The sequence below is a fragment of the Hylaeus anthracinus genome, unplaced genomic scaffold (assembly GCF_026225885.1).
Source record: "Hylaeus anthracinus isolate JK02 unplaced genomic scaffold, UHH_iyHylAnth1.0_haploid 12002, whole genome shotgun sequence".
Taxonomy (NCBI): domain Eukaryota; kingdom Metazoa; phylum Arthropoda; class Insecta; order Hymenoptera; family Colletidae; genus Hylaeus; species Hylaeus anthracinus.
Genome location: NW_026534349.1, coordinates 17,823,512 through 17,844,440, shown reverse-complemented (window position 1 = coordinate 17,844,440; position 20,929 = coordinate 17,823,512). Strand labels below are relative to the sequence as shown.

At 37.1% G+C, this 20,929-nt stretch overlaps 1 protein-coding gene across 1 annotated transcript in view; it reads left to right on the top strand.

Moving 5' to 3' along the window:
• The first annotated feature begins 9,270 nt into the window (after nucleotides 1–9,270).
• The window catches only part of LOC128892326 (neurotrimin-like), a 276,285-nt gene continuing 264,626 nt past the window's right edge, over nucleotides 9,271–20,929 (top strand). Inside the window, exons 1-2 of the mRNA XM_054152691.1 lie at nucleotides 9,271–9,323; nucleotides 10,150–10,199. Of these exons, the coding sequence (XP_054008666.1) occupies nucleotides 10,154–10,199 (46 nt within the window). The 5' untranslated portion in view covers nucleotides 9,271–9,323; nucleotides 10,150–10,153. The remainder of the gene's footprint in view (nucleotides 9,324–10,149; nucleotides 10,200–20,929) is intronic.

Genomic DNA, 20,929 nt, shown 5'->3' with positions numbered 1-20,929 from the left:
GATGGCCGTGGCGTTTGTTCTTTGACATTTCCGCGTGTAATTGTTCGGATTAAATTTCACGGTCGTTACGGATTGTAATGCGCTTCATATGACATTCACCAGAACGGATTTAGTACCGCGAATTGGATGATGGTAGTTGGAAGTGCAGTATTTCAATCTTGCCATCGCGTATCGCGCGGGCACGCGAAGTAGAAATCCTGTGCCAAGAATAGACGTTTATCCGGTAGGTGTGACCGAGGCGAATTGGGTTTTGGCCGCTCAATAGCAAGATAAGCAGTTGTGTCGGGTCCGTAGGATTCTCGCGCAGAATATGCGGAATGTCTTTACTAAATTGTATTTCTTTAATTAAATGTTGAAGGGAGGTAAAATTTACCGACGCCTAGATAACGAACGCATTACGTGGGTTGTACCGCGCGCGGCACGTTTTCAAATTTGTCGCTTCTGCCATGACGATGCGGGGTACTTAGGACTAGAAAAGACTCTGCGGCGGATCTGCGATAATTGTTGATTCGCGAGATAAAATTGCGAAGCAGTAGAAAAGGCGCTACAATTAAGACCTTCGAGAAAGGGGAAGGCGTGCGAAGCTGGTTATTGCGGCGGAGCGACTGAAGTCTTGGATAGCCGCGGTCGAATAAATCGAGTTATGACCCAAGAACCGAATGCACGCATCCCAAGCAGGTATTAACCCATAGTTGTGAGGTTTGTTACGGATGTGGTGGCCTTTGATTACAGAGTAGAACCATCCACCGTGTCGGCGGATACGAGTTCGTCACCGAAAGGTAGATGGAAGGCCGTGAGTTGCAGCAATGATGTCTAGCCGCTGGTGAATGATCATGACTCTGCTGCTGGGTCAGTAGTGGACGCTGGTCACTACTGGATGCCGATGTGCCTGTAGCTGTTGAGCTTAAGGTGACGTCTGGATGCAACCTGAGTATGTCGACGAATGTCTCGCGATGAGGCATGATTTTGTTATTAAGGAAGGAAATTCCAAATAATCGCGGACCTCCCTGGGAAAAAGGGAAGTAGAAGGGCCAAAACGGTGGTTGAAGCTGAATGGCTGAAACCTTGGGTTGCGGCCATTGAATAGGGAACTATGGGAAACTAAAATTTTTATGTTAGTCAGTTCTCAGGTAATGGAAGGGGACGGGCTCGTGGCCATAGGTGGCCGGTGTCGTTGCCCACAGAAAATGAGGTTAACGAAGGATCCCCGAGCTGAGTGCAGCAGAGCCTGAGGGCGAGGCCTGCTGAAGGGATCCAGACACCGACGTCCGAGTCACCAGACGATGGTGAGGACTGGTCACCATCGGGTGACGAAGATTTGCGTACCATTCACGGGAAAGTGATATATATATATTGTGCCACTATAGAATGGGTCGAGATTTGGTCGTCATGACAATGGTGATGTCTAGCCACCGTTGTATGACAATGTGTGTACCATTAAAGGGATAGTGGTGTAGCCACTATCGAATGGTACAAGATTTGGCTATAATGACAATGGTGATGTATGGTCACCCTTGTATGATAGTGAGGGGAACCATTAAAGGGATAGCGGTGTGCAGTCACTATCGAGTGGTCCCATGTTATGCCGCCAGGCCGATAGTGATGTCTACCCGCTATCGGATGACGATGAAAGAGATATCACGGTAATGGTGTGGTGCACCATTACGCATCACTTTCCCAGGCCAGGAAAGTCACTTCTTTACCCGTCTTCGATGCGTGCAGAGCTTTTTGAAATAAAAGAACATTGCATTTCCTACGCGGCGATTTATATTTGCTTTTATTCTCTCGTCTTACAACTTTACGAAATTAACATATTCTACCATTGACCGTTGCTCAGGGATGGGGACACCGGGTGGGTCCCTCCGCCCGGGGTCTTATAGCGTAGGGATTGGGGGAGGCAACTTCCTCCCCGGGACTCATGTAAGTTGGGAAGTGTCCTGTTGAGTGTTCGCGTGAACCAGGCAGTTCCCATGCAGCTAAGGCGGGTGTGGGGTTTTAGCGGGTAGCCATCGGGAACGGACGCGCCATCGGCGCTCCCGTCCCGAATGGTAGTCGCGCATACTCTTGGTTTTCCCTCAGGGAAACCGAGGTATATATGCGTAACGCATTCCCCCTCCCCCCAAAGGATTTGCCGCACCTACAAACTAGAGGCGACTGAGGGGACAGAGGATAAAGAGTCTCACAGACTTCTCTGACGTGATGTGGGCCCACGTCAGACACGAAGCGGTGTCAGATTGGCGTCTGCGCGTAGCTCATGAAATCAACTGACGATACCGTGCAACGGTTGGTTGTGTGAACTACGCGCAGGCGCAAATCTGACACCGCTTCGTGTCTGACGTGGGCCCATGTCTCGTCAGAGCAATCTGTGAGACGCTTTATGCATTTGATTAGAGGTGCTACCACCACGGAGGTACGGATCATACCGAATGACCACGGATAGCCAAAATTTTATTCGAATACTAGATAACGAAAAAACCAATGTAGCGATTTATACGCGTTGTTTATTTGATTACACAATTAATTTATTATTATTATTGTTAGCAATAATACTTTGGTAATAACATGGCATACATATACAGGGTGTCCCAGCCTTAGTGATACAGCGCTCTAACTCCGAATACTATCGGCCGAGTGCAAAATTTGAAATATGCAAATTGCATGGTAAAGTGGGGCTCATGTTTCAGCGAGAAGGAATTGTTAACTTTGTTATTTAACAAGATATGATGGTCAAGTTTCGTTTTTCAAATGGAACTATATATTTTTTGTTATACTATGCGATAGTACTTTTCAAGACGAATTCATTAAGCTTTAATGTATTTACCCGATTTTTATTAGTTTTCATGCTATAACGCTTCAGAGTTCGCTAATTTTCAAGGAAAAAACTTGGTTCGGTCCCAAGCGGTCCCATTGATGCGGTAAGCACCATGGGGTTTTTGAAATCGATACGGAGGGTCTCGCTTGCGATTCCAGGCCCAAGGAAGGAAAACAGCAAAAGTATTACCTACCTAAAAAATTCTCGGCGCTACAAGTAATGCATCAGTAGCGGTCAACTCTTTTCCCGTTTTCCTTCCTTGAGCCTGGAATCGCAAGCGAGAACCAAGTTTTTTCCTTGAAAATTAGCGAACTCTGAAGCGTTATAGCATGAAAACTAATAAAAATCGGGTAAATACATTAAAGCTTAATGAATTCGTCTTGAAAAGTACTATCGCATAGTATAACAAAAAATATATAGTTCCATTTGAAAAACGAAACTTGACCATCATATCTTGTTAAATAACAAAGTTAACAATTCCTTCTCGCTGAAACATGAGCCCCACTTTACCATGCAATTTGCATATTTCAAATTTTGCATTCGGCCGATAGTATTCGGAGTTAGAGCGCTGTATCACTAAGGCTGGGACACCCTGTATAACGGTCCGCACGGAGCGACACTCTATCGAAGACTTCAGGAACTAAAGACAAATGAACACTAATGCATTGCTATACATTCCATGTCTAAAATTTATACTAGAATCTTACATTTTCTTCCTCTTGTATTATAACTGTCTTCGGTAAATGTTAACATGGTATCGTACGTATTCTACTACTAACACTATAAGATTTCACACTTTAATGTTTCCCTTAATCGTTTTCGTTTACTTGAAAGGGGTCATTCTTTCCGGTAGCTGCTCAATAATACCAAATAATACATATCATTTAAATGTTTTCCTCTTCCGTTTATGCATGGCAAATAATTGAATTCCCTGATGTTCCATCGGCCTAATTATGAAGCTCTTCATAGTTGAGTAACACTCCCAGAGGCAATTAGCCGTTGTTGACAAACGCAATTTACGAGATGTAACTTTGTGGCCATGCAGGCAGACGGAAGCGAGCGTGCCTTGTGTCGCGTTCCTAAATACATCGGCGTTGCATCTGCCGGGCGGCGCATCCTCGGTAGAAAGCATCGTCTCTTGCTTTCGAAGTAGCCAAGCGACATGTCCTTTGCACCCTTATTTACTAACGCGAGAATGTGTGCTTACTATCTCCAAAAGTGTTTCAATTTGTGAAACAATTTGTCCGACTGTAATACTATTACCTTAAACTAATTAACTTTCCCTTACGGCATTCTTTATTTTCAGTAGTTAGTTATTCTTCTTACATATTACAGAAATAAGAACTTCTATGACGCTTTTCGTAAGAAATTCATAGGAGATTCATCTCGAACAATGTTCACGTGTGTATCACATAATAACGAGATACTATCGTAAATGTAGGTCAAATCTTCGATTTGAAACTCCTTCAGAAGTATGTTTTATATTACCAAACAATCTTCGTTTATCTTTACAGTTATTTTATTTATTATCCCCGCAACTACTACGCTTAGCATCAAACAGCACGTAAACATATTCTATTGTACATTGGTAATAGTTAAAGCGAGATGGTCGATGGAAAATTTCACGAAGGAATAGGAAATATCGGGGGAGGAGGAGTAAGTCGTAGTTGAGCATGGTCGATTGGCTTCGGAATCGACGAGAAGAAAAAGAGAGAAAAATTTTCGTTCGTACTCAAGGATTCAAGGGCTAGCGTAATACTGGCAAGCGATAGTCGTGTAGGAATGGATGCGCGAGACCGAAAGAGGAAAGGACAGCTGAGGTTGTGTTGGCTGCCGGAGGTACGAATAAGAGGAAGTGAAAGGGAAGAAGAAAGGACCAGCATCGTCAGAAGTTGGAAGCTACAATGGCAGTGTGTCTTCTGGCGCCTTCGAGTCTCCCAGACACGCCTTCCAGCATGGGCATCTACAAGAACTTATGTTAGTAACCACACGGCGTTCCCCCATATGCCACGATTCTACAATATAATTCACACCTCTCAAGGATCATTATTCATTCTCGTAGATTTTGCCGCGCGTACCCATGAAAACAGAGATTACGCGTGTATTTACAGATTACACCCAGGTTTGGCAGTTTTTTAAAGGCGATTCGAAAAACGAATGTGCAATTACAAGTTCTCCGATAAAAGGGGACACTAGGTGGAACTTGTAGTACACATCTACAGTCCGTTCAACGAAACGAGTCACTAAGTAAAAACAAACAACTCCCTGGCTTGTTACGTGATCAGCTCTGGGACTACGTTCATTGACTTACACATGTTACAACTCAGAGCTAATTATAAGGTATGGTTCCAAGTTTGAGAGTTGGTTTTGGTATGCGTGAGAGAGTGAGTTAAGTTGGTATGTGTGTGAGGAAAAGAGGTTAGACTGAATCAAGTTAAAGCATGTGCGTGGTATTAATGATGTCTTAATATTCTGATCCATTATAAAATATAATGATCACAAAAAGTGCTCAAATTTGTTCCACCTTCCCACACCAAGTTCCAAATGTGTACTTCATGAGTTCAGGTACTCTTCACTGGTAAGTATGGTCACAGATAAGTTGGAAACAGGCTAAAAATGGTTAGATTTATGCGAGCCTTCGAAGTAAACGTGTGCTTTCTTTCCTCCGTTGAGTATGTAACATTTTTGTTATGTAATTCTCAAGTTCGGACGAAGAAAACATTGACATATCAACGTTCAAATGATTCCGACAATAGGTCGGAATATCAAATACCAGTTATGAGAGTAATATAGAATAAAAAATAATAATAACACTGTATACTCGTTATAATTATACAGGGTGTCCCAAAAGTCGGGGAGGAGCCGGAAATGGGGGGTAGCTGAGACGATTCTGAACAACAATTTCCTTTGCAAAAATGTCGAGCGGCCGCGGTTTGCAAAGGAAATTGTTGTTCAGAATCGTCTCAGCTACCCCCCATTTCCGGCTCCTCCCCGACTTTTGGGACACCCTGTATAACGAGTAACTACATACCATAGTCAAAGAATTTTAACTTGAAAAAGGAAAAGCTTATCTTACGATGCGATGTGGGATCTGGAACTCATAAGTTGGTCCTGTCCTGCTCACGTGCTCGTGTTTATACTTGGTGACTCGTCTCGATGGAGTATAGCGTCAGAAAAGTCTAAAAGGTCCGTCATAATAGACCTTAACTTTAGTTACGCAAACAAACCATGTCATTGTCGAACGATTGTAGCTGCCGTGGGCAAAGTACTCGGGTACAAGAATGCGTGTCAAAGGGTCGCACAGATTACTCTGACGTGACACCCCCGTGGGTACACGTCATTAGACGCGTGGTATGAAAATCTAACATAGGGTTTTGCATGGCAACGTTCACATTAATCTGACGTGACGTGGGAAGACGTGGACTGACGCCATCTGACGCGACACGCGTGTTCCCACGTAGGCCCACGTCATAACACGCGTGGTTAAAATCTAACATAGGGTTTTGCATGGCGACGTTCACATTATTCTGACGTGGGCTTATGCTATCTGACGAAATGTGCGTTCTGACGCGTCAGGAGCACATCGAAACTACTACATTTTTTGTGAGCGTCGGATGTTTTCTAGGAACTTGTTTGCCATTTTTAAAGATAAACTAATTTAAAATACAAAAACTACACTAAAAAGAATAAAATAATTTTTAGTTAATTTATATAAATTTATATGACCAGTAATTTATATATATGAGCAGCTCTAGATATAATTGTTTATAAAAGTATGAGAAAATGCAGTGAAAAGTATGAAATACTTTCTTTTTAACTGCATTATTACCAGATCTTGTAAAATTATTGAATAAGGAATTTTTTTTATTGAAAAAATTAATTTATATAATTATTTACTTATTTATACCAATATTTATTTTAATTTTAACGAAATTGATTTGATTAGTTATTCTTCTTTCTGTAAATTTATATACATTAAAATTTAAAATATCATTCATATTGATAATTATATGTTTAGGAGCTAACCCTTTTTATACAAAGTGGTTAAGCTTCTAATTCAAATTATTCTTTATTATGATCAAAGCATCTTATTGCTCAATCAGTTTCCTATGAGGTAAGATTATTTCTTATATTATTGTCCGTTTGACAAAAAAAGGTGTTAACGAATTTGATGAGTGACGTTTGCAATACAGGCTGACGTATTCGCTGCTTCTTCAGGTAAAAAATATCCGAATTATGTGATGTTTGATATCATTTTTATCGTAAAAACATAAGGAATTCATTGATATTATTTTACCGATAATCTGATGAAAAATATAAATATTTTATGTACAGTAGTTCATCATTTTACGATGGACTGCCCGTCTTTTGTTCTCGGCCGAGGGCCTACCTGGGGTCACTCAACGGTCTGGGATCGAACGGCCATCGACTCATCAATTTTTCATAAAATCGAATTCTTTATTCTTCATCGAATCCACGTGAACGTGATGGCATTGTATTCTTGGTGTTCTCCCGATTAAAATGATATCTCACATCGCGTAAATCGAACTATTTTGAACGAAATAACTTTTCAATTATGCAATCAGATTTTTCATATAATTTCGCTAATTGTTGTCCAAATTATGTCATGTGTGGTATCATTTATATCGCAAAAACATCAGGAATCGTTTGATGTTGTTTCCGCAAAGTTCTGATAAAAATTGCGGAGATTGGTATTTTCATTTTTTAATGGCGTCAATCTGATTACGCTTCATGTCTGATATGGACCCACGGAGCCTGATGAGACGTTGGCCCACGTCACGTCAGCGTAGTCTGTGGGACGATTTAGTTTTTTGAATATTGGACAAGTTCTAACTTTGAAAGATGTAACCTAAGGACAGACAACATTAACACTTTAATGGCTTCACGTCTACACAGTCAAACATCGCCAGGGACCGGCAATATTTTTTAACAAGTAATTTAAAAAACTGTTATGTAACTTCACGACATAATTCAATATGTGCGACCATGCATATAAAACAAAAAAAACAACAACAACAATAACAACAAATTTAATATTTTTCTTTTGTGTAATAATTACTAAAACGATCACCTACATGTAACGGTACTTGGCAAGTCTTACACATAAAATATGTAGGCTTTCTAATTTTATTTGCATAGAGAATAAAAAACCACACTTGTTTACGTTCATCAATCATCACACAGAGAATGTGGTACCGGCAAATAATATTTAGCGGTAGCATCACACACATGTTGTGTAAGCGGTTACTGACAGTTTTTCTGCCTATCACATACATTCATTGAGCTCTATCCTAACTGGAGTGCGAACTGTGAGAGAGAGATGCAAGATGAGTGGTTCCGGTGGTACTATCCTATAGCAAATTTATGTGTCGAGGGAAAACTACTGTTTGTTTGCTTTTCGCGACACTAGAAATTATTTGATGCGTAAACAAAATATTCGTACAGATTTGAACTTTATTTCCTTTTTATTTATATATAAAATGATAGAAACATTAATAATAATGACATAATAATGAAATAGTATAGATAATTTACATACCATAATTTAGATCATACAAATATATACAATTTGGTATAGAGCTAAATTTTATTATTTGTTACAATTCAATTTATATTGTATTTATCCAATTTTATGCGGAAAAGAATCTGAAAATAGAATTATTTCAGCTTTGTAATGCTTTAGGTCTACAATGCTCGGGTAGATTATGTTACGGCGTACGTTTGTTCCCCCTATACAAATAAATTTGCTATAGGATAATACCAGAACCACCCATTTTTCATTTCTCTCGAACCTCCGTCGCGGCTGCTTTTTCCTACAAGAGTTCACACTCCAGTTAGGATAGAGCTCATTGCATACATGTTGTGTGAGCCGCCATTAAAGTGTTCAAACCAATGTAAATTGTTTAAATTTAGTTTGTATCGGGTACGTGAAACTTTTCGCGCTTACAGACGATTCAGGCTCCGCGATACTTTGGTACCTCTGGAATGTTTGTAAATTTTTGACGAGTATCAAAAGATAATCGAACGCACGTTGTACAGGTGCTTCCATGGGTTAACGGGGAAACAAACCGATGATACAAATTCAGGAAAATACAGCGATAATTAATCGTCACTTATTGTTAAGAGATGAATGAGTCGGATCAAAGGGGGTGGTCGGGTAGGGAAACGGGTAAGCTCAAGAGTTAGAAAGCTCCGAATGTTGAAGCGTCTGCGCGTGGCGGGAAAGGAAACGTGGTAGGGAGAACGGTGTGATGTGAAAGCAAGCAGGAGGGAGAGGGGAAAGAGAACCACGCTCTTGGGGCTCGCGAAGCGCGAACCCTCAGTCGGGATGCCGGTCGCGTATCCTCTCGTCCATTTGGTACCGTGATGATTAGTGAACCTGTGAAGCGTATTCTTTGTACCATCGAGGACCGTTCGCGGCTCCTGATGACGGTTTTTCTACTATTGATGTTCGCAGCGAGTGCTTGGACCGACAACTCCACCAGTTTCGGTGAGTGAGTATTTATTAATTACGGCCAGAGTATGTTCTCGTCCTGGTGGCGTCAAATGCTGAAACAACATCTACTTTAAATGAAATTTAACCTGGTCGTGTTACGCGATGTTCACGTGCACTAGACGCGGGTCCGAATTTAGTGAATTCTAATCCTAGAACTATTTCGAGTGCTGTTCCGACATTCTTCTATTGGAATGTCAAATTTGCCGTTTTACGTGTCGACGCATCGACGCGATTCACCGTCGCTTTTTAAAACGGGATTGTGTTTTACGGTGATTGCATCGATGCGAGATAAAAGCAAATGTAAACGCATCCGAATGAAATTTCGGTGAAATCTAATAAAATGAAACTCGTATGTTTCGTATGTATGTATTTAAATTCGATATTTTTCGTCGTTGCGTACAGTATGGACTGTGCTCGCATCGCTTGCCGAAGAAAGTGCCGCAACAATATATTCCTTTTAGGAGTATTATTTGCATGTGAATTCAAGTTCGGATGCTATTTTCATTTTTTAACCTGACTACCTTGCAGTGGTGCGTCGACCGGTGCTCCGTGTTATACTATCCGGCTCTATAAGCAGCATCGTCCGAACGTATTCGTGGATTTCTACTTAGCGGTCATCGTGTCGAGGAATGTTTTTAAACGTGAAATATTAGATATGAATTCAACAGTGACAAACATGGATAATTACAAATAATAAAGTATCGTAAACTGTCTTTTAAAAATTATTTAAAACAATTTTATCTCGTCGAAGGATTCGATGCGATTTAAAAAAGTGTATTTAAGTAACTGCTTTTCATGAAATTACTTTTTGTGTGTAAAGTGTGATGACCAGGTGTTCCAGAGAAAAGTGTACATTTATGGAAAAATGTTGTAAGTATTTGGAAGCTACTTGTTTAAATTTTTGATTATACGTATGTAAAACAGTATCTCGGCGGAAAGAACGTGATATCGAATACGCAATTAATTACGATTAACTTCGAAATCAAAATTGTTGCAGAAAAAAGTTCGATAACTTTCTTACTCCAAGTTCTTCTGGCATTTACAGATGATATATCGATATTTGAAGTAAGTCACGATTCTAACGACACACATAAGAAGCGCTAGGATAGTTGTGCTTTTCGAAACTCATTATACTACTTATTTTTTAAACTTGGTTTGCCGAGATTCATCTCTCGAGGAGGAAGCTTAAATTTCCATTAATGATGTTGACAAGGTACCTATATTCAGTTTGAATACAGCGTGGCTATCATCATTACTGTCCAAAGTTATTTCGCGTGTCTGGCTCGTGATATGATGCGTATGTTGCTGCATGTAGAAATGCAGTTTCATGCTGTTATCGGTAAATGCAATCACGTGCGTTTTCGAGGTTTTGGTTAGGATTGTGTATACCAGCACATTGAAATAGTTACGTATGTACAATATGCATCGAAATCTGTTTCCGTGGATTTTTTTCTTTTGTCTAACGAATGCGTTACATACTTGTCACGTGCTTGTTTGAAGTTCAATTACACTGGTTTTCAAAATGAAAAAACATTTCTGTACATTTAATGCTACTATATTTGTTTTATGTATTTTGGCCCGCTAAACTGGAAATTCACATTGAGAAAAGTTTGTATGTATAGGTTTTCCAGATATGAGTTTTTGAATTTTTTTTGGTTCTTTTTTTCTGAGATAACTTTATAGTTTAGGCCATATCTCGAGTTACAAACGTCCGATTGAGTTGCGCAAGATCCCATATTGAAGGTAATTGAATTTCGAACAATTACTTCTGACATTGTTTTCCAATCGATTCAAAAGTTTAAGTGTTATGGGCCAAAATATATAAGAAACGTCGGTTTTTTGGGCTAAAATAAAAATCGAAAATTTTGCCCTATATATGCAAAAATAGAAACTGTCAATTTATATCCAGTTTCTTATTGTTTACATATAGATCGCACTTTTACGGAGAAAATAAGGCATTGGTGAAGCAAATCTATGGATAAATACCGGAGTTATGAGTAATTGAGTAAAGGTACAAAAATTCAAATTTTATTCTGTTTTTGTATTTCTCTGCTATTTATATAGAAAACGTTTATTTAATTCATTTTTTTCATTTTTATTATTGAATTTAGATATTATATGAGAATATTAGAAATAATTTCGGCCTCATTGTCTATCGAATTGATACGGTTCGGCCCTGACCGAGTCTTACATTTTTGTCATATGCATTAGATGCAACAGTATTTTTGTCCATATTTATTCCATCTTCAAAAAAAAAAAAAAAAAAAAAAAATAATTTTACAACGTTCGATGATTAAACTTTTATGACGAATTTATAATGATGTCCTACACCATTGACTATTAGAAATACGAAAAGAAATCATTTCCGTTTAATTGCAATTACCATCAATTCATTCTTCCGAAATTGAACTTACACCACTTTAGAAGACCCTTTCTTTTACATATGTGGATATATAATACGTATAAGCAATACATATGAAGAAATGGTTTCCTTTGAAAGGCGCAAGTTGAAACTCCGCAAAATGAAAAAACAAATTGCATGAAATTCAATTTCTTTTGTGCTCAAACTACGTAACCCATTTCCTGAGCGATTCCTTTGAAATTATAAATTAAATGATATATTTTTTATCGATATTTTTATTGTCTTCACCTGCTAAATCGACGTGATAGTTAAAAATATTACTACCAAAATTATTGTTAATCAACTATATGTTACTATTACTGTGTGTATCGAGATAATCCTCTCGAGGAACATTATAGGATGCTTTCGTTTCAACTAATCGCCACGTTAAGGTCGCATTCCCGTTTGTTCCCGCGTGTTATTCTTTGAATGAAAGTATACGAGCGATTTAGAGAACAAGATAGGGGGACGCTTATGTTCTACGAGTATGCATAAGGACAACAGCATCCGTTATCTAACCAACAGAATTGTCTCTTAGCGACGATTCTCTTCCACCGATACGTTAGACGTTTTGTCAAACTGTAATAGTGGCCTCGGTCCTTACAGACTCGATATGGAGTCAGGTTTGCCTTTCCGCGTTGTAGCGTTGGTTTGTAAACAATTTGCGTTGTTGGCTCTTTTAAACCTAACTCAGACCACGCGTCTACGTAAATAAAAATATATAGTACCGCTTAAAAAAAACAAAGGTCACCTTGAAATTTCAGAAGCAATCGGAATATGTTTATGACCACCATAAGACGTACATACCTATGTCTCGAAACAATTTAAGCTCCGATTTGTTGAATGTGTCGCGTAGCATGACCGTCGCCTCTCCAAATTGCTTTATTGCGGAGTTGTAATTCATAATTTGTACAGTGGGCGTAGAAAGTATTCGTACACCGATCAATTTCCAAAAAAACTATGTAAAATTGTAATTTATTAACTTATTTTTTATAAACAATGGCATTCTACATATTCTCGAAAATCTCTAAAATAGATAGAGTACAAAAAAAAATAGCTATTTATGGAAGTTGCGAAATTAATAAGAAAAAAACAATTAATCGATAGAAATATTGAAGCAATGAGTATTCACACAACTGTTTAATTTTTAAAACTTCATTAAAAAAAAGAAATTTACATTAATTTATAAGTATATAATACTTCCTTCGTGGGATTTCCTTTTGATTTTATAATTATTGTAACTCTTCTAAGCATTAAATTAACTAAATTATTAGTTATTCGACGTGGGATCTTTTTTCATTACTCTATTAGAGCCATTTTTAAAAGTACTTTCCTGGAAATTTGATGTTTTCTATATCGTACGTCGTTTTCTACGTCGTACTAATGTATTTACGTTACAAACTCTACTGTAAATGGTTCGTCATAAGAATCGTACAGAAACTTATTGCTTCTATACTTTTACCTACTTTTCGCATTTTTTTGTTAATTTCACAAAATAATATTAACTAGTGAATGTTGTTTGTACTATATCTATCTTAGAGACTTCCGAGAATATGTAAAATGTCATTGATTATAAAAGAAGAAGTTAAGAAACTACAATTTCACACAAAAGTTTTTTGGGAAATTGATCGGTGTACGAATACATTCTACACCCACTGTACATAGATTTGGGGACTAGGTTGATCGAAGGTTTGCACAAACTTTATTAGGTTTCAACAAGGTGAAAATCATAAATATTTCCTTTCACAACTACTACATATACGTCTAACTTAAGATAAGAATAGTAATTGCGTATTATTTGTCAAATCTCTTACGTAGTTGTTCTTAAACAGGAACGCAGGAATCCGTAAACACATTATTCCTCTATAAAAGTTAAATACGTAAAAGTTAAATTAACTTTAAATCCGCCACGTTCCGCTTGAATTCAACTCGGACTGACACCTTGGGGTTGGAGTTATTTCTCTTGTTTCGTCTTGTAGTTCAAATAATATTTTCAAACCAGCATCGCTGAATTATTTATTCGGTAGGTGTTATTAGAGTCCTGGTAAACTACTCTGGGTGTCCAGTGTAAATGCACAACTCTGACGACGTTCTGAGTGTGTTATAATTTCTATGTGGTTCTCAAGCGTACGAGCAAATAGAATTTAATAACGAATCGTATCTTACCACGTATAAATGTTAAATATACAAAGTTACCGTGAAAATTAATGTTTTACGCATCTTATACTTTCTTGCGGTCTTAAAGTCAATATTAATTTTCTCTGTGAATCGAGTATATTACTAATTGCTTGAATATAAGTTCATAGCTAATCTAAATAAGAATTCAAGGAACGCGATGAGATAGTTCTGAAACAACCTTAACTTAAAATATTTATATCAAAACGAGGTTATGAATTTTTAGGTACTAATGTACTGCGATGATATTTTATATCACCGATTATACGAAATAACTGTTTAAAATAGAGAACCAAAAAGACTGGACATATCGATTCCGATGAGGGTTCCAGTTATACATTTACACTGACCCTGTATAACACACAGGTAATGTTTATAACAAATTTCTACATACACATTTATCCACACGTTTCTTTAAATTTTAGAACACTAAAACTAACATTTTAGCCTTAATATTGTTTATTTAGACCACGAGAGCCATTTATGTAGTAGGTGCATTGCGATAACGCATTTTATCGGAGGTAATATTGGCGAATACGAAGGGTAGCCAACTGTCCAAACTCACATGCGTTAATTGCAGTCTGGGCAACAAGCGATTTGTGGACGAATGTGTTGTCACGCAAAAGTAGGCACCAAAGGTAGGACACCAAAGGTCAGCAGTCGTGAATACCTTGTCATCGAGTACCGAAAGCTATGAACGCTTACCCGACCGACGCTTTCCTGACACGCATTGCAGAGTTGCTGCAAATTTTGGGAAATTCTTGAGAGTAGCGTGAGTAAACTTTAAAGAAAGTGGCAACGTCGCGTCGTGTCGCGTAATAATTTAGTCAGCATCTACGAGAATGTAGCTAGTGGAAAGATACAGGTGCAACGAGGATATCGCCCTTGCTCCAGCTGCCAGCCACCTTTCATACTCCCATATACTCCATTTGCAGTTATAGTTATCTAAAAATCTTAATAGATATGGAAAATCTACTTAGGTGATTTTGGTTACCCCCAAAGATGACGGTTTAGGAGCATTGACTTTGCTACGTTCCACTTTTGCTCTTAAAGACTCGTCTTATCTTTAATAGCGCAACGAATAGCTTAGCGTGTTTTATTTATCGAATCACTCTATTTACCCTTTTAATGAATGTTGAAGTAAACAATCGTTACTATTGGAAATGGGTTATAGAAATGATAGCCACAAATAAAAAAAAAGAAAAAAAGAAATGATTGCCATACAGAGAAATTTAAATAAGATACTATTTATTATATGTATTATTCACCGAGGAAGTAACGTCCGAACTCTATGAAGTCTACGAAAGAACTGAACTGTACAGAAAGAAAATTCGGTCACAGGGATCAGATAAAGATTGGCCGTCCAACAAGGATACCATTCATTAAAGCACGTGCTTATCTGTTCTGAGGATGTTTATATAAACATCCTTTCACGCGCCCTGCATATTAGATGTCAATTAATTTTTGTCGGTCGCATATACCAACACGCCCCCTCAAAAATTAATCGACTATAATGAAGTTGAAATATGCTAGTAACTGTGTATTACTTATAATTCAATCTTTATTTATTTATTTATATCTGAAAGACGAGGTCGAAAAAACTTCCTCGTATTTGACTCTACTTTTGGGAACAAAATACAAATGGTCCAACATTCGTTGCTAAGGAATGGGAAAACCCAGAAAAACCCAGAAAAACCCATCCAGACCATACAAACTGTTAATAACTAATAATATTCATGTGTATTTATTCTACGCCCATATCTGTCCTGAATTCCAGGAATTTCACTGCTGACAACGGCTTTGTGAGTGTATCTGCCAGTTGATTACTTGTAGGAATAAATTCGATTTTTATAACATTTTTCTCAATTTGTTCTCTAGAGAAATGATATTTTATATTTATATGCTTCGATCGTTTGTGACTGCTTGGATTGTTCGCAATACTGATGCAACCCATATTGTCTTCATATATCATTATCGGATCTGAGATATTTATATTAACACTAATTGCCAATGATTTTAACCGGAGTGCTTCTCTCACAGCTTCAAAAAGAGCCATGTACTCTGCTTCTGTAGATAAAGCAGCTACCGATGCTTGTCTTTTAGTGTTCCAGCAAATTGTGCATCGGTCATATAACTTAAATAAATATCCAGTGATACTTTTTCGATCTGATTGGTCACTACCTCCCCAATCAGAATCTACATACCCACTCAATATGTTCTTATAATCATTTTTTTCGTAGGTTAACTTAATATCAGCAGATCCTTTTAGATATCTGAGAACTCTTTTAAGATTTTGCCAAAGTTCTTTATTGTTCTTACTTGAATATCTACTCAAAATATTTATTGCCACGCTCAAATTGGATCTTGTACAAATCATTATGTACATTAAACATTCAATTAAATTACGACAAGGTGCATCACACTCTTCATCAGAATTTAAAGCTGAATAATCTAATATACTTGGAAGAGGTGTATTAACAGATTTTCATTCTGACATATTAAATTTGTTAAGAACAGTTTTTATGTATGCACTTTGATCTAATGTTATTTTCTCATTAATTCTCTCAACTTTAATTCCTAGAAACAATTTAATTTCATTCAAATTTGTCATACAAAATTTATTCTTTAAATAATTTTTGAAACTTCGCATTGTCTCAATTTCAGCAGTTATAATCACAAGATCACCACATATAGTACTAAATACATATTTTTCGATATATTTCCCTTATCTAGTATATAGATACAGCGATCTACTGATGAATTTCAGAAATCTTTTTCTAAAAGAGCCTTTTCAAGCATCTCAAACCAACACCTAGCTAATTGTTTAAGACCGTACAAAGCTTTATTTAATTTGGACACCTGATTATTATTGCATTTTACACCATCAGGAACTCGCATATAAATTTCTTCTCTCAAAATACCATTTAAAAATGCCGTTTTCACGTCCATGTGGTGAATTAATAAACTATGTTGATTTGCAAAAGCAATAAAAAATCTAAAACTTGAAATTCTAGCGACTGGTGCAAATGTTTCATTGTAGTTTACTAAATATTTCTGGCTAAAACCGCGAGCTACTAATCGAGCTTTATATTTCAATGGAACAGTTCTGATCCAACCGTCGCGCGTCGTAGCGATCAATCGTGTTTATCTCTCATCGTCGTGTAGAAACGTCAACCATAATATTAGCGTCGTTATAGAGTGATTGAATCGAGCCAAATAACTACCATCAACGGCCACCGGCCTAACGGCTGGTTTACCTCTTCTATTTTGTGCAAATAAAAGTGCAAGATGACTGACATCGAGCAACCGCTAAAAACATCAAAAAATTAACCTTCGATACAAGGTAAAACAGATATGTCTGATACACTATACACAGAGACCGAAACAGAAATAGCTAACAACGAAATATGGGAACTACCAAAACAAATCAAAAGGAAGAAAAGAGGAATACAGCTAACCGACCAGGAACCTCAAGGTATAAAAATAAAAATAGTTAAAAGGCAAAGTGCAACAAAATGGCTGGAAGACGCCGAGCTAACAAACAGGTACGAGATATTGCAGTCTCTTCATCTGGCGAAAGAGATAGACAATCCGCTTCCTAAACCACCACCCATATTTATAGAAGCACCCAATATTAATCCTCTGATAGAAACCTTAAAGCAACTGGTAATCCCTAACGATTACCTACTCAAACAATTGAAAGAGAAACAAGTTAGAATCCAAATCCTAAATCCAACAGCGTACCGATTAATAATTGGGGCACTTAGAACTAAAAATGCTGACTACTACACATTCCAGCCAAAAACGGAAAGAAAACTCAAGGTAGTCATTAAGGGACTACACCCAAGATTAAACGTGGATTATATTAAAGAGGACTTACTGACAAAAGGACATAAGGTAAGCAGCATTATCAATCTAACAAAAAACGGAACATCAATACCTTTACCAATGTTCCTGGTGGAACTTGAACAAGCCAAATTTTACAAGGAAATTTATGGAATAACTACAATTTGTAACACCATAGTCAAAATAGAATCTCCAAGGACAACCCGAAACTTGCCACAGTGTGTAAGATGCCAACGCTATGGGCACACTAAAAATTATTGTAATAAGCAGCCAAATTGCGTAAAATGTGCGGGAACACATCTCACAAACTCTTGTCCAGTAGGTAAGAAAATAACGAAAGTCACCTGTACCAACTGTAAAGGCAATCATCCCGCTAACTACAAGGGCTGCATTATAAGAAAGGAGCTCATTAAAAAGATGTTTCCCCCACTAAGAAAGGAGCTCATTAAAAAGATGTTTCCCCCACTAAGAAACAGAAATGTAGAAATGCCAAAGCCAGATCAATCGAACCTCGAAAACGTGAACTTACTCACAAAACAGGCACCAACTCCCATGACAAGTGCAAGAACCTATACAGATGCAATAAAAGGAAGCAACAACCAATCGGTACACACCCAAGATGAATATTTTAAAAGCAATATTGAAAAATAGAAAATCTAGTAAAAAAGCTAGCCATACAAATGTCAACAATGTTAAACCTATTAACAAAACTGATAACGATACAAGAAGCTAAAAATTCAAAATAATGGGGTGGAACTGTAACGAGTTACAGAATAGACTGCCCGAATTAAAACTACTTCTTACGTACCACGGCATCGACATAATCGCTTTATCAGGAACACACCAATCTGATAAATCTTATATAAAAATCCCAAACTACGTATATTATGGTACATCACACCCTAGTGGCAAAGGTGGTGGAAGCTCAGGCATCCTCGTAAGAAATAACATTAAGCATACGCAAATAATCTCATGTCAAACAGAAAAAATACAATCAACTACATTAATATCACGCTAAATAATCACGACATAAATATCTCAGTCGTGTACTGCCCAAATATTGGGAATCTAAAACAAATAATCCCAAAGGTAACCAACTATATGGCTGTGTAATTAAAAATCATCTAAAAACATATTCGACAAGACCCACTTATTGGGCAACAGGACACCGCTAAAATACCGGTCATTCTAGACATAGCAGTAACTAACACCAACTTCAATATTAAAGCAGTGGAATTATTAGAATTATCATCTGACCACACGCCCACTATATTTGAACTGGAACAAGTAATTGCAAACGACGAAACAGTATCGTTAACTAATAACACAACAAATTGGACAACATACAGTGAATATATAAATAATAATATAAATTGCAATATACCACTAAGAAATGTACAAGACATAGAGGCACCGGTAAATACATTTACGGCCATTCTACAGACAGCGGCATATCACTCAACCATTTACAAACCGAAAAAATCAAAGACAATGAAGTATCCACTACACATAATAGATCTTATTAGAAGGAGGAAGAAAATAAGAAAACTTTGGCAAATTACTAGATGGCCCCAGTACAAAACACAACTGAACAAACTCACCAATAAAATAAAAACTGAAATTAACACAATAAATAACAACAACTTTGTAAAATATATAATAAATCTTGACCATACAGCAAAATCGAATCATTCCCTATGGAAAGTTACAAAGAGAATCAAAAGACCAATTTTACCAATTTTACCAATTTTACCAATTCCACCGATACAAAAGCAGGATGGGAGTTGGACCATAACTGTCGAAGATCAAACAGAGACTCTAGCAGAACATTACAAGGAAACATTCAAGAATGCAAATACATCTGATCCTCGATTCAGTACAGACAACAGTTATACTAGTTTTAAAAGAGTTGAAAAATCAGAAATTATTGCAATAATTAAGGCCCTAAATAACAACAAAACTCCAGGATATAATCTCATCACAGCCAAAATGCTAAAGGAACTGCCAGGTAAAGCACTAAGATGTATAACAATCTTGACCAACGCCATCCTTAGATTGGGATATTTCCACAAATCTGGAAATGCGCAGAAATTATACCACTGCAAAAACCTGGTAAGGATTCAAAAATGCCATCCTCCTATAGACCCATATCACTCCTTCCGATAATCTCCAAAGTGATAGAAAAAACTATTCACAACAGAATAATGAAAATAATTGACGATAAAAAATTGATTCCGGACTACCAATTTGGGTTTAGAAGAAACCACAATACAATCGAACAAATTCACAGAATGGCTAATAGCATAATTGGTTCTATTGAGGAAGGCAAATATTGTACAGCAGCTTTCCTAGATGTGGAAAAAGCTTTCGATAAAGTCTGGCATGAGGGGCTTCTAACTAAACTAAGAGCAATGCTATCTTATAACCTATTTTTAACTATCGCTTCATATCTCTCAGATAGATATTTCTATGTTCGGCTCAAAAACTAATGTTAACAATAGCAACCTACTTTAGTGATTATCGGCTAAAGAGTCGAAATCCACACGCTTTCTATAAATATACTTGATAAAACAAATGTAAGTAATTGTGAGAATACAGTTAGGAACATTTAATAAAGAAGAAAAAAGAAAAAAAAAATATTTCAATGGATTTCCGAATTCATCATTTTTTATCGTGAATACCCATTTGCAGTCAATAATATTTTTATCTTTGGGCTTCGGTATTAAATCCCAAGTTTTATTAACGATTAGAGAATTTATTTCGTAAGCAATAGCTTGTTCCCATTTAACTCTATCTTCTCTAGTCTTTATTTCTTCGAATGAAGTAGGAATTGTACAAACTATTGATTGAACACATAAAATTATTAATCACAATTCATATCAATTTCATTGTACGAAATAGAAGGGCGTTGTTTAATCCTATCACTCCTTCGAGGTTCTATACTATCTTTAGATTTTACTATTTGCCTTAGTTTTAATACTGACTCACTCGTTACATCTGTTTCAGTTACAGATTTATTGTTCTCTGGACTTACGATTACTTTTACCTTCGGCTCTATAATATCTGATTTATTACTATCAGATTTCCTTTTTAACACATCTGATTTTTCATTATCAGATTTACCTTTTAATACATCTGATTTTTCATTATCAGATTTCTTAAGACCACTGTTCATTTC